This window comes from Phyllobates terribilis, unplaced genomic scaffold, assembly GCF_046119375.1.
Source record: "Phyllobates terribilis strain yellow unplaced genomic scaffold, ASM4611937v1 Scaffold_13__5_contigs__length_258822181, whole genome shotgun sequence".
Taxonomy (NCBI): Eukaryota; Metazoa; Chordata; class Amphibia; order Anura; family Dendrobatidae; genus Phyllobates; species Phyllobates terribilis.
The window spans coordinates 188065679-188081428 of NW_027362773.1; the positions used below are offsets into that span (position 1 = coordinate 188065679).

General features: G+C 42.8%; 1 protein-coding gene across 1 annotated transcript in view; it reads right to left on the reverse strand.

Annotated features, from left to right (window-relative positions):
• The window catches only part of BCO1 (beta-carotene oxygenase 1), a 42400-nt gene that overhangs the window by 11233 nt on the left and 15417 nt on the right, over nt 1-15750 (reverse strand). The window contains exons 3-9 of the mRNA XM_073659119.1: nt 12614-12742; nt 7822-7951; nt 6696-6843; nt 6101-6251; nt 4869-5089; nt 3212-3469; nt 936-1041 (exon numbers count right to left, since the gene is read on the reverse strand). Coding sequence (XP_073515220.1) covers nt 936-1041; nt 3212-3469; nt 4869-5089; nt 6101-6251; nt 6696-6843; nt 7822-7951; nt 12614-12742 — 1143 coding nt within the window. The remainder of the gene's footprint in view (nt 1-935; nt 1042-3211; nt 3470-4868; nt 5090-6100; nt 6252-6695; nt 6844-7821; nt 7952-12613; nt 12743-15750) is intronic.

Here is a 15750-nt window from a genome sequence, read left to right on the forward strand (position 1 = left end):
TCAGTGAGCGGTGTCCTGTCACTCAGTGAGCTCAGCGCAGTTCAGGGGCCCGCTCGCTGCTGCGAGTCATTCTCCTCTGCTCCTCAGTGTGTTTGGTCGCCTCAAGCCAGGTGAGAAAAATAATTTTAAAAAACAAAAAAATAATTATAATTTTACACTAGGAGACAGCAGGAGCAGAACACTACTCTCAACATTGTCCCTTGCTCGCGCTGAACGCAAGCAGGGGACAATGATGAGAGATTCCTTCAGCACCTGGTACCTGGGGACAGCGCTAACTGTACAGCTAATTCCCAGGTGCCGATACTGATGACAAACAGGTGTTGTGCAGCGTGCAAAACACAGACATGTCAGCATGTTTTGCACACGGACACACGGTCTGTGGAAATACAGTGACATGTGCGCAGATGGGTCTACGTGTTTAAATGTCTCCGGTACGTGTGAAAATTGTCACCACATGTACCAGAGACACTGTCATGTGAAAGAGGCCTTATTCTATGGGTTAGTGCACATGTCCAATTTTCTTTTTTTCCCTTTGTCCGAGGGGGAAAAAAAAAAGCAGCATGCATGAGTTGCATCTGATTCAGATCGCACTCAGTCATTCATGTCTATGTGTCCATGGAAAAAAATATTTTCTTTGACTGACCGAATAGAGAAGATGGACAAAAAAAAATTTTTCTCCACATCCGAGAAAATCGGATCACATTCTGATCAGAGTATGATTAACACAATCAGACTGATTTTCTTGGATGAGAAAACCACCCTTTATCCTAAGGGACACCATACACAATAGATAGCTGTCGGCTGAACAATGGTTTGGCTGATAGTTTTGGCCGGCAGCAATCTCTCCAGACTCCTCCATACACAGTAGATATCTATAACAGGTATTCTGTTATAGGATACCAGGGCTTTCAGAAAGGACAGATTGACTGACATACCTTCACATAAAATCTCTGGCTGGCAGCATATCTCGCCGTTTTTGTCTTTCATAGCCGTTGCTGTTGTTGTAGGAATCTTTACTAGGTTAACTCCCACTTCTGCTTTCTATGAAATGATAATACATACATTCAATGTACATTATACATGGCTTTTATCATCTTTATAAACGGGTATTGTCAGGCAGTGCTTGCAGGTACAAGTAATTTTGCAATGCACTTATTATTATAATTTTCAGCTAACTATTAGATTGCTAGATTCACTGGCGGACACAGATAGAAGACGTCCCAGTGAAAGAAGAGAGTATGGGCCCTTTTCAGTACAATAGCCCATTACATTGCACAATTCCAACTGCTTTGGAGGTGGAAATGGGCCCCATACTTCTTGGGCCCCTGTGTGGCTGCATAGGTTGCACCAATGATATGTCTGCCCCCGGCTAGGGATGAGCGGACGCGTGGAATTTCGGGTTCTAGTACCCGACCGAATTTTAGTCCAAAGTACCAGAACTTTACCCTAACTCTAACGTGAACCCAAACCCCATTGAAATCTATGGTGACCCCAACTTTGGACCTGGAAAATTCTCATTCTCTCTCAGACTTTCCCCGAAACTCCAAACATTAAAACAAACTTCCGTATTAAAGTTTGGGTTCGCTCATCTCTACCCCTGGATAGATTCCAGATAGATATTTTTGCAACCATCTGGTGTGCCATTGTACCTCTCTGAACCAGCATTTAGGGGCGCTGTATGCTGCAATCTTAGCATCAGTGAGATCATATTTGGCTAATGGCAAAGAGGAATTTTCTCATACTGTACTGCCCAGCCATCAAATTCAATTACATGGTAGCGGCAGGTAAAACATTTATACCAACTGTCTCATATTGGCTCAGAATGTCCCGATTTTTGGAAAAAAATCATGGCAAATTTGAAGATTTTATATTGGACGTGATATTTTTTAATCACCTTTTTTTTTTTTTTAGATGAAAAAAAACAAGTGATCTTTTTAACTCAAACCTAACTGTACATGACAGTCAGGGTGCACAACAAATGTTTGGAGCGGGCTCAGGAGATGAGCCAGCACCGTACCCAACATCTGCAGTCAGAGATGTCTTCAATTGCTGTTGACAATGACATTTAAAAGGCATGATCACCGGTGCCCTCATGCATCCCATCGATCCCCACACAACGTATCCCTAAAGGGACTAAAAGGCAGACAAAAAAATGTAAACAGAAATTGTTTTAAAAATATAAAAAAAAAAATTATAAAAATAACAAAACTTATGTGTCTGTAAAAATGGCAACAAAAACTATTTTTTTTTTTACAAACGTTTGAATTTTTTTACTGCTAAAATATAAAACGACAACACAAGTTTGATATCTTCATAATTGTACCAATCTGGAGAATAATGTTTTCAAGTCCTCTTTTACTGCACATTGAAGGCTGAAAAAACAAAAACTGAAAAACATTGGCGTAATTGCAGTTTTGTCATCATTTTAACCCATTTGGATTTTTTTTCCCATGATTTAATACATATATATGGTAAAATAAATGGTGTCCTTCAATACTACTGTGTTCATCCCACAAAAAAAAAAAAAAAAAAAAAAAAACGAGCTATCATATGACTATGTGGGAAAAAAAAAAGTTACCGCTCTCGGAAGAAGGGGACGAAAAAGAGCGTGAAACCGAAAAATTGGCCAGTCTTGAAGGGGTTAAGCAAACAGTCAGTGAAAAGCGGAAAGTACGAGGATGCCAGCATCATGCCCGTGCTTTTCACGCACTATTGACTTCAATGTGCAGTTTTGACTTTATCAAAATCAGACATTTTCATTATATTTTTTATTTTATTTTGCAGACGCTCCCTCAAAAAAAAATGTGTGTATAAACAGTCCCATAGACTATAATGGGTATGTATTTTTTCTGTAAAAAAAAACATGTACATCTGAATGAGGCCTAACAATGACTGCAGACCCTAGGGCAGATTTATCAAAACACTGAAAAGTCTGTTACCCATAGCAACCAATCACAGCACAGCTTTCATTTTATCAGAGCTGTTTTAAAAATGAAAGCTGAGCTCTGATTGGTTGCTATTGGCAACAAAGACAGTTTTTACTTTAGACAGGAAATGAGGCCTAATGTGCCAGATTAGTGACCGAGCAGCAACTGCTAACACTTTAATCTGCCATAGTGAGCGAGAAGACCTATATTATAATAAATATTCGACTTTAGTATCATAGAATTTCCACAACAAAGAGTTTTCTATGAGACATATATACACTGACCTTGTCATACTGTAGGGGGACCACAAACCGCATGTAGGTTGGTGCCGAGGTCACTCTTGTGTTCTGAGAGAGGTCTCTCTTTAAATTTGCCATGTAAAACATTTCATATAAACTATTGTCCTTGTAAGCAATAATATCAAACACAACATGGCCGTCTTCTTCGTAGGCATTAATGTGATGGTAGGACACCAAAGCGTCACTGTAAAACTTCTCTGCAACAGGCTTCTTGGTCCTTTTATCAACTATGTGAAACCAAGTCTAAAAAAGTATCGAAAGAGAAAGAAATATTTGTGACATGTGTGAACATAGCCTTAGACACACTGTGTACAAACAGAAGCCCATACAAGATATGCAAAACATGGGAGTAAATGGCCGACATGGAGGTGGGGGAGACAGTGCGGCCACATTTCTATAGGCCGTATGGATGTACGAGTGTATTTCACGGTCTGTATACGGACTGCAGTGCCGGTCTGGCGGCGGGTCTCCCGACCCGAACTTATGCCCCCAATTGTGTGTATGAGGCTATACGTCCTGTCTGTCTGGGCATTACGGACCGTGAAATAAGCTACTGTAAATCTGACCGAAAATGGATTTCCCAGCCATCAGAACATTGTAATTAAGAGAAATGTCCTTCTTCTATTAAATTGGAGCCACCGATGATATTACACAACATAATTTGGATTTTTGGGATTGCAGTTGCTGCTGATAGGGGCACATAAAATTGTATTTGTACGTGTTGTTTCATGCAACCCCCTTAGTCTAAGGCGGCATTCACACCTCCGTTTGACACGCCATAGTATTGTCCAATTTTATTTAGCAGATCCATGGAATGGAATGGATGTATCCACACATCTGTTAAAATCATGGATATGAGAGTGAGATCCGTATGACTCCGAGCAGGTCCTATTCTGTTCCAATTTTGTGGATCTCACTTGGCCATTAAAGGGAACCTGTCATGTAAAAAAATGCATTAGCCTACAGATATGAGGTTAATGTGCAAGTTAATAGCATTGTTACCCGCACTGAGAGCCCCTCTGAATAGTGAGCAGTGGTTGAAACCACACCCCAGCACTGACTGACAGCCAGCTCAGCATTGGAGCTGGCTGTCAGTCAATGCCGGGGGCACGGTTACAGCCACCACTCACTATGCACTGAGTGGTGATGGAAGCCGCACCAGCCCAACTCTATTACTAAAAACCTGAGTCTGTCGGGAGGAATGAAGTTAATTTCCTCCTGGCAGCGGGGCTCTCAGTGCGGCGGTCGCACAGTGTCAGAATGCTATTAACCTATAGATTAACTTCACATCTGCAGGTTAATAGTGTTTTTCTACATGACAGCTTCCCTTTAAAACCTATGGGGATAAGTGTAAAACGAATAGAACACGGAAGACAGACTTTATACTTCGGAGTTTCATTTTTTTAACTGATCTATTTTTAAAAGTCAATGGATTAAAAAAATTCTGCCTGCTTCAGTGGAAAAAAAACCCAGAATAAATGACACTTGGTAAAAAAAAAAATCGTTCTGTCTCTCCAGTATGGTGACACACAAGATCATCAAGTACGTTGATCATAATGCATTTAATTAGCACAATATGCTAATAAAATTATATATTTTCTATTTCCTAATAAGCACAATTCTAAGTATGGAGAGAACGTACCTTGTCATCACTATGGAAGCTGATGCATGAAGCCCAGTTAACTCCACGAAAATAAGCAGTTGCCAATTTTAAGATGTCCAACTTTAAAGGCTGCTCTATCAGGATGACGTAATTTTCTGTCATTCCAAAACTGTGATAGTAACTCGGGCTTAAAAGGTGATGTGCAGGAATGGAGCACAGAACCTCAGCACTTTTCAGAGGCGACTTCTTCTTATCTTTATCTGGGAAATGATTATCTTACATTGACATACAGTATGATGATGGCAGAAGAATTCATTATATTAACAGAGTCAGAAAAAGCAACAAAAAACTGGGCTATATTCACCCTCCCTGGGTCCAGCGCTGAGTCTACACCGCTGATCCCGGTGTATGGTACTGCAAGCAGAACTAACATCACTTTGACTGTGCTGCAGGCAATCAGTAAGCTCAGCGGCTCATACTGTCAACTCAGCCAAAGTCACTGAGCTCTTTGATTGTGAAAGTGATGTCAGCCACATGCATAAGGCCTTAAAGGGGTTATCCAGGACGGTTTATTTTTTTTACACTTGGGTCTAAGAACTAACTACCTGCCTATTGTCCCGGGCGCGGATCTTCCGGCATTGAGCAGTCACAGATAGCTCCTGCCGGCGATCCAACGGCTTCCTCTGACATCACATCGACAGAGCAGTGGCTTCTCTTCCGCTCTACTCTGTTGACAGGGCGTGACTGCCGACATCATACTGATTGACAGCCGGCTCCACGCTGCCTATATGCAGGGAGCCAGCTGTCAATCAGCATGACGTCGACAGTCACACCCTGTCTACAGAGCAGCCAGGAAGAGGAAGAGCTGCTCTGTTGACGTTGAGCGGCTAAATGGCCAATCGGTGACTGATCTGAGCCGGTGCCGGGTGGAACAGGCAGATAATTTTATTATTAGGATTAGTTTTTAGGCCCATAGTAAAAAAAAAAGCCCTGGATAACCCTTTTAAAGGGGTTTCCTATTTTTTACTATATAAAGTTCTGCATTTTTTTTAAATGTTCCTTGCAATTTAATCTTAAGTTTTCAAGATTTCTTCTTTCTGTCAGTAAATGAAAACCAGTCCTGACCTTGTGCTGCTCACGAAGGCCCGCAACTTATTAAATAAATAATCAGCTTTAGGTATAACTTAAAATACTTAAAAACTGTGGCTTTCGAATGATAGGAACTTTGTATGACCTTCGAATCAATTAATATTTATTTTTTTCCGTCTTACCTGCCTCTGTTTTTGATGGAACTTTAAAAATCAAATACTTTGTTTTCCCTTTGTCACCAATAGATGTCCCCATATTTAAAGTGTTCCCTTCATTGTCATAGTGGGGGTGAGAAGTTGCTAAATTCACTGTTAAATATTTCAAATAATCCACCTGTAAAAAAAAATAAAAACCTAAGAACATATATAGGATTATAGCCTGTTTATTATGGCCACAATGCCGGACAGAACAGAAAATGAAATAGTAACTGCATTAGGAAATAAAAACATATATAAAGTTTTGGTCAAAGTTATGGACGCCCCTGCACAAATTTTTAACAGCAGCGATCGGAGCTCAGCTCCAGTCGCTGCTGCTAGACACATATGCTGACACTTACTGGGCTCCTGAGCCCCTCCATACACCTATATGTCATTTTGGGTTCGGGAGTTAAGAGGTGGGCAGCTCTTAATAAACTTCATGATAAGCTTTTCTTTAATAAAACTGGCATATGCTAAAATTGGGGCCCAGAACAGAAAGCTGGTGCAAATAGATCCACCTTGTTTTTTTTTTTAGAAATTAGTTTGTACTTCTGCTTATGTAGGAAAGCAACAGTCCTACCTTTTCTAGTGTGTCCAGTGACTCAGGATCAATCTTTCTGATAAAGTTTGTTTCCGAGGAAGCATAATAATCATCACCAAACTTTATAATATTAATAAGGCAATTATCAGTGAACTCGGGTATTACATGTGACAGGTAAGTGAAGGCCCTGTAATATAAGTATAACATATTAAAAATAAATACAAACATTTATAAAGCCAATTCTAGCTATAAAAAATTGGTCATGTGCCTGTAGTGTAGAGGTGTGAATTTTGCATCCTTAGAGACCATGGACACCTGTGGCATGAGAAATATTATTTTTACATGTTAGTGGTTGCCTTTAGTTCATAAATTTGCACTAAGTTTCAGTATGCAATCTTCATTCCTTTATTTATTATCAGACCCCACCCCCCGATATGCAGTTTACAGCTGAATCCATGTTTTCAATTTTCTCTTGTGGGAGTGTCTCTCCCTGTAATACAGGCTGGATGTCAGGTCTTTGTATATTCAGAGTGCATATGTATTCAGCACAGTTCCATATGCTCTCTCCACTGTATATCTAAACTGCTTTCTGCTGTATCTGCTTTTCATAGTTCTCTATAGTTTGCTTTAAAGGGAATTCATCACAACTTTTTTGCCACCTAAGCAAAAGTAGAGACAGGCACTGATTCCAGCAATGTGTCACTTACTGGGCTGCTTGCTGTAGTTTTTCTAAATTCACAATTTTATCGGCAGGAGATTATCACTAGAGAACTAGTAAATCTGCTGCCAGGTAATCCTCCATATTAATGAGCTCTGTATAACCCTGCCCCCTCCATTGATTGGCAGCTTTCTGCCTATGCATAGTGTACACAGAACGTGGCCAATCATTGGTGTTACAGGGGGGTTATACAGAGCTCAGCATTCAGAGAACTGCTAGATTTGCAGCAGACAAAACTGTGATTTTATCAAAACTGCAGTAAGCAGCCCAGTAAGTGATACATCGCTGGAATCAGGGTCTCTGCCTCTACATCATGCTGCTCTCAAGTGTGGTAACAAAAACACTGTGAGGGTTCTCTTGAAGGCTCTACAGGTAGCTGTTGGGAGTTTGAAAAAAAAAAAGTGCTAAAACATAAGCAGCTAAAGACAACATCAGGCTGAAACTTACTTGGAAAAGATGTTTTTGCAGGGGTCCGGATAAGCCATTGTGCCAAATTCTGACACCACTATTCTGTTGGCCTCCATATTAGAGTTATAAGTGTCACTGCGGAGAAATTTACTTCTGTAGTACACTTCACCTGGCAATTAAGAAAGCACATCTCGTGAAAGAAAAAACTAAGAACTTTGATTCATTCAGATATACAGTATGTTTGGTCAAAAATGCCAGAACTGGGTATGTGAAATTCTATGTATAGTGAGTGACCATTGTATTTGTGTCCTGACTTCAGTTTCTGGAAAAAAATAGTAATTTAGCTGTGTAACCAAAGACGTAATTTGAAGCTCGTGGGACCAGGTGTAAAATCTGTAATAGTTCACCAACCCGTGCCATTTCTCATGCAGCAGTACATGAGTTCTTTTAGGCTCCAGGGTCAACTTATAAGTCTGCACCACTTAGGGTGCTTTCACATTGCGCTCTGGTACCCGTTCAGTGGACCCGTCGGGGCTTACATCCGAACCATCTGCAAAACAGGATTCTGACATATGCGCCGAAGGACCCATAGCCAACAGAGCGAATGAGCGCTGTCACATGCATCATTTTCGGGCGTACAGGTCTATTGGAGGTGGACACCCAGATGCGGTCTACTACATATAGTGTTCACCTCCAGTAGGCATATACGCCCAAAAATGATGCACAGCAGATCGCACGTTCGCTCTACCAGCACCATTATAGTCTATGTGTCACGGATGTGTCAGGTTTGACAGACAGTCATTCTGGATCCGGCTGTAGAAGGTCACTGCGCTTGGCCTTGCAGACACCTTCTTGATCCTTTCATCATCCCTCCGTCTCTAGGACTCAGTGGTCTGGAGTTCTATCAGTCGGTTAGATTCTCCTTGGAGTTCCTTTGTGGATTGTAGTCGTGATCTCTTTGGTGTATTCCCAAAGCTAAGTGTATCCCCTTGCCTGCTTACCATGTTTGCCTTTAGTTGCAGTGGGCTGACTAATGCTCACCCCTCCCCCTCCCTACCTAGGGCCTAGCTCTAGGGACAGCCAGGGCTAAGGTATCCTGCTTGGCGATAGGTGTGGAACCTATTTAGAGACGATAGTGGAGTCAGTGTGTCATTAGATCTTCTTAGGGGTCTCCACTCTCCCCTTCCCTAGTTGCTGGGCTCCCCCCTTTTCTCATCATCATACACTTGGTTCTTCCCATACCTAGCATGACACTATCACTCCTTTGGCGCATATACCCAAATTCCATTTTGTGGGGGGTTTGGACGTAAGCCCTGAAGTGCCAACCAAATGGGTGCCTAAGCTCAATGTAAAAGCAACCTTTACCATACAGTCCTTCCACTCCTAATAGGAGAGCACCATCTATTTTCTTGAGCATCGACATGTTTGATCTAATCAAAGTGCAAAAAACATGGAGCACAGATAACGCTTCTGTACATGGCGAGGTGTGATGATACATTCTAGCTTTTCAGTTTGCAGCATGCCGTAAACTGAGGAAACTCCTCCTTTTACTAATTTCATACATATTGGAAAAAATCACAGCAAAAACTAAGCTGTTTTACCACAATTTTGTAACATGAACACATTCTTACAGTGGGTGGGCTGTAAGAACGGAACCATGTATCCGATCTATCAGCCATTAAAGTCTATGGGGATCGGTATAAAACGGATAACACACTGAAGACACTTTCTATATCAGTTTTCCATCCGTGTTTTATCTGTTTTTCTCTGATCCATTGCTAAGAGTCAATGGATGAAAATAAAAAGGTTCACGCAGTCTACCTGCAGAGAAGGTGAAATTCATCTGCAGAACATCTGTATCAGGCTACGTTCCCATGAGCTTTTGGGGTGTTTTTGGTGTTGCCAATTTTCTGCACCATTTCTGCACCTATTATTAAAATAGGTTACTGGCGTTTTTCAAAAACAATGCAGCGTAAAAAACTCATCGTGGAAATGTGTCACCCAGGGAGATATAGGGGACTCGGTACCCGGGCCTTTTACCTTGCTTAGGATGTCACGGCAGTCGGCTCCCGGGCCCGTACTCTGGGGTCTCTCTTGAAAAAGGGGTTTTTAGTGCATGGTTTGTGTCGTGACGCCACCTGTGGTTTCCGGTAATGGTTACCGGCGCTGCTGCAGACCTCCGGGGGTGATGGGATGGCAGCTGGGATGTTTCCGCTCCCCACAGGTGAAGAGAGCCCCCTGGGGCAGTGTAGTTGCAGATGGTGGTGATGCTGGGGCTTGTGGTGCAGGAGAGATGGCGCAGCGGAAATAACTGACGTAGGCAATGGAGTGCAGTCATCCGAGTTTTACTCACAGTTCTGTTCAAGTTCCTCAGGTACACTGTACGGGTGTCAGCCTCCCGTGTTGCACTGCGTCCACCAGAAAAGGGGTTCAGCACTTTCTCAAGTATATCAGGAGCGCTTGACGGAACCCTGCTTTTGTATGTTCCTTTCTAGACCGACTTCCCGCGCTGGGTCTTCTCCCTCTTGCCCTGCGCTTCCCACACACAGTCCCGATCGGGTGCTCTGAAGTCCCTCTGGGCAACCTGGAGTTCCTGGACCTACTTGACCCTTCACGGTGACTAGGGTGAGACTGTGGCAACTGCACCATGGAAGTGCAGAAGCCTCCGGTTTTCCAGCCGAGACCTGGAGTAACACGGCTAGTCCAGGGACAGGTTCCTTTCTTGCAGCCTGATCCCTCTGACACTTGGCAGACATGGGCGTACAGGTGGCTTCCTGCTCCTTCCGTACCCCTGGGATCCCTTATGTTACCGAAGCCTTTCTCCTCTGCTCTTCTCCTGGGCCTCTCTCACTAGGCCCCAGTCATGGAGCAGAGCTCCTGAAGAGGCTCTGCTCCCCTCCTCTCCTTACTACTCACTCAACAGACTTCCCTACCAAGATGGCCTCCCTTTTTATACTCCTAACAACTGCTCCCCTAAACTCCTTCCTCCACCCACACCCATTATTTGGTTCCCCCTCACTCTGGTTCCCCCCACTCCAGCCAGGGACAGGGCTGCAGAAGAAGTGCATAATGCCCTTCCAGCCGGCCTGGAGTAGTGTAGTGTTGAATGCGGGTGTTGGGGGTCCGGGCAGCACTCCCTCCTTACCTGAGAGAAGGAGACACCACACCTCTGGGTGAGGTGCAGTACCTCTGTGGCGACTGAACCCTCAGGGGCGCCACAGAAACGTAACCTCAAAATCCACAAGCAGTCTGCATGCAACACATGAGGACATCGTAGGGAATTTTTGTGCAGATTTGCTGCAAAATTTGTAACGGAAAAATATGTGTCTTACAGATTTTGTGTAACACAACACTGAAAGTGCAGACACTGTAAAAAAAATTCTATTTGAGATAGCTGATTAGCAGATGTAAGCCAACATCTGTACATGGACACCTCGGCTCATCAACCACATTTCAAACAGAATGTATAGCAAATGTCAACCTTTATTTAGTGCTAACGTTATGAAAATAGAAGATTTTTTTAACCCAACCCTTTATATCATAAACATAGACCCCTGTAATTAAAGTGAAATTTCTTATTCATATGACTTTAAAATGGTACGAAATGACAAAAAAACACACAAAAATGTAAAAATTTGATATATAAATGCTAGTTTAGGATACCTCAGCCTAATGCCCCACCTATACCTGACCCCTACCTAACAGCGGAGGTTGGCTTTTTTCTGCATTGAGATCACTAGAGCATCACAGGGTGAGCCGCGATGAACAGGAGCGCCACTTCACTAACCTAGGGTGCCAACTAGTGATGAGCGAGTATGTTCTGTTAACCCTTTCAGCGACCATGCTCGGGTGCTCACTGAGTATCTTCAGCGTGCTCGGGTGTTAAGTTTTAGTCACTCCATGCTCAGGATTTGCGACTGTTTGACAGCTTTAATACATGTGAGGAATGCCTAAGAAACAGGCATTCCTCACGTGTATTAAAGCTGTCAAACAGTCGCAAATCATGCACACAGCGTGACTAAAACATAACACCCGAGCTCGCTGAAGATACTCGGGAAACACCCGAGCACGCTCGTAAATCTTGAGTAACGAACATGCTCGCTCATCACTAGTGCCAACCTCCGCTGTTAGATAGGGGTCAGGTAGGTATGGCATTAGGGTGAGGTATCCTGAACCAGTGTTTATCAAGTTTTTTTAATTTTGGGGTGTGTGTTTTTGCCATTTTGTACCATTTTAAAGTTATATAAATAAAAAATTGCATTTTATTTACAGGGGTCTATGTTTAAGATCTAGTTAGAGACCTTTTTCCTTCTCTATTGAATTTTTCTAAATTGACCCAACCCTTTAATATACAGCTGTATAGACAAAATTACAGTCCCACCACATCTAGGAAATAAAAAACCTTATCCTAAACTTGTCATATACTGACCTTTAGGTCAGTGAGAACTCTTCCCTTTCTCATATTCCCTACTGGTACGGGTCAAAGCCTTCCCTTTTCTATGAGAAAGGGGAAGATACAATAGTCACAAGTTGACTTTTCCAATCTTCAGCACTTTCGAGAATCACTCATCTTTACCCGATTCATAGACCAGATTGTGGCTTGGTCACATTGGGGTAATTTTTGTCCGGACCATAATTTTGTGTATTGGGGTATTGGCACTTTGCCCTGACCGATTCTCACCCACCTTCCTTGCCCTATTTAGACAGGTCATCAAAGTGTCACATATGAGTCTTCATCATTTCATTCCGACACTCGAAACCGTTGACATTTTCTGACCTATTTACAATTTTTTCCTATTCCTATACCAGCCTTTCTGAATACTGTACTTACCATTTTTAAAAGTGAAGCTGTGCAATAGGGAGAGACCATCAAACCAGTGGTTATATGACATTTCCCCAACAGAGTGTTTTCCAGGACCATTGCGTAGCAGAGTTCCCTTCAGCCACTTTGGTATACACCCTGCGCCAAAGAAAGGAAGGAAACAGCCTTTATTACGGAGTACCACAACCTGTTGGACTTTTGGCAATCTGCAAGTTCTTCCTCTGCCATTGAAACATCACTGATTGGAAAAATCATATTAAAACATATATCCATTAGCAATCCCCAGTCACTGTTGATCAATTCTATTCAACCATTTGTTGGAGAAAAAAAATCTATTACAATTCCCACCTTGGTCATTACTGGACTTTTCTAAAATCTTAGACATCATTTGTCACTTATGATTGTTCAGATTTATTTCTTTGATATTGGGCAGGTTTGCAATCTTTTAGGGCACCGACAATGCACAATTGTTAAGAATGAGAATTCCTGGGAAGTGTAAGGGCGCAGTCAGACTGCCATATAAAATGGACCTAGATCGGAACGCAGTGCACGGACTGGCCGGCAGCTCAAGTGTGACAACTGCATAGAAATACATGAAGCTGTCATGCTCGGATCGGGAGAGCCGCCGGCCAGTCCTTCCCATCTCTGACCGATTTATCATTCTCGGCAGCATATCATATTGGGTATTGGGTAACCGGGAGACGTGCTGATGAGAACGATGGCAAACAGTAGCCAATCGGCAGTCATTTAATGCCTCAACTTGATTGGTGTAAACCCGGCTTAGAAAATCGTGAGAAACTCAAAGCAGTGGTGTACCACGGGTTGGCATCGCCCGAGGCAAGTATTGAGCATTGACATCCACTGTATCATTCTTCATGAATGTCCAGTGCAACATGCCTCTCCCCAATAAACAATAGTCACCGAAAGTGGACAATCCCTTTAAATATGATAATTATAATTTGGGTGAAACACTAGTAGCTGTTTTCTATGAAGGATATGCATTGACTAATTGCTTTGATATCAAATCACATTGCCCAGATAACCTATTGGATATTTGCCCACACTACGTCCAAGATCAAAACTGTTTATATTACCTTTGAAAAGGTTATTTAAACTTGGCTGCTTTTTTTTCCCAGAACTTATCACTTATCTCCATGTGCAGTGTTCAGTATTGCAACTTGAATAATACTTAGCTGCAATACCAAACACAACCCATGGACAATAGTGGCGCTGTTCCTGGGAGAGGAAGCCAAAGTTTCCTGATCTCATAAAAGATAAAAGCATATTAGTTGTGGATTTGTCACACAGATTTTCCATTTGTAAAATTGAATCCTAATACAGTAGAAGCAATGAAAATGAGATTTAACAAATGCTTATCTACTACGTTTTGCAGATATTTTCCATATGTAAATTGACAGTTTTTCAAATCTGCATTGTGGTAATTATTGTTTCGTGGAATTAATCGCTAAATTTCTTCTTTGTTATGCATATGATGAAGTCTGCGGCAATTACGCAACAAAATACTTGGCCAAATCCTCATGTAACATATTTGGTTTTGCTGCACGTTCACTGCAACCTCAACAAAACAGCAGTATAAAATGTTTGTCATGAGGTTCCCCTACAGCACACGTTAAGCTCTGCGACCCTCCCCCCATTATACTGTATGGAGGACTATGTGGGGCCCATTATACTGTATGGAGGACTATGTGGGGCCCATTATACTGTATGGAGGACTATGTGGGGCCCATTATACTGTATGCAGCACTATGTGGGGGCCATTATACTGTATGGAGGACTATGTGGGGGCCATTATACTGTATGGAGGACTATGTGGGGCCCATTATTCTGTATGGAGGACTATGTGGGGCCCATTATACTGTATGGAGGACTATGTGTGGCCCATTATTCTGTATGGAGGACTATGTGGGGCCCATTATACTGTATGGAGGGCTATGTGGGGCCCATTATACTGTATGGAGGACTATGTGGGGCCCATTATACTGTAGGGAGGACTATGTGGGGCCCATTATACTGTATGGAGGACTATGTGTGGCCCATTATTCTGTATGGAGGACTATGTGGGGCCCATTATACTGTATGGAGGGCTATGTGGGGCCCATTATACTGTATGGAGGACTATGTGGGGCCCATTATACTGTAGGGAGGACTATGTGGGGCCCATTATACTGTATGGAACACTATGTGGGGCCCATTATACTGTATGGAGCACTATGTGGGGGCCATTATACTGTATGGAGGACTATGTGGGGCCCATTATACTGTATGGAGGGCTATGTGGGGCCCATTATACTGTAGGGAGGACTATGTGGGGCCCATTATACTGTATGGAGCACTATGTGGGCCCATTATACTGTATGGAGCACTATGTGGGGGCCATTATACTGTATGGAGGACTATGTGGGGCCCATTATACTGTATAGAGGACTATGTGGGGCCCATTATACTGTATGGAGGACTATGTGGGGCCCATTATACTGTATGGAGCACTATGTGGGGGCCATTATACTGTATGGAGGACTACGTGGGGCCCATTATTCTGTATGGAGGACTATGTGGGGCCCATTATACTGTATGGAGGACTATGTGTGGCCCATTTTCCTGTATGGAGGACTATATGGGGCCCATTATTCTGTATGGAGGACTATGTGGGGCCCATTATACTGTATGGAGGGCTATGTGGGGCCCATTATACTGTATGGAGGGCTATGTGGAGCCCATTATACTATATGGAGGACTATGTGGGGCCCATTATACTGTATGGAGGACTATGTGGGGCCCATTATACTGCATGGAGGACTATGTGGGGCCCATTATACTGTATGGAGGACTATGTGGGGCCCATTATACTGTTTGGAGGACTATGTGGGGCCCATTATACTGTATGGAGGACTATGTGGGACCCATTATTCTGTATGGAGGACTATGTGGTGCCCATTATACTGTATGGAGGACTATGTGGAGCCAATTATTCTATATGGAGGACTATGTGGGGCCCATTATTTTGTATGGAGGACTATGTGGGGCCCATTATACTGTATGGAGGACTATGTAGTGTCCATTATACTATATGGAGGACTATGTGGGGCCCATTATACTGTATGAAGGACTATGTGGGGTCCATTTTA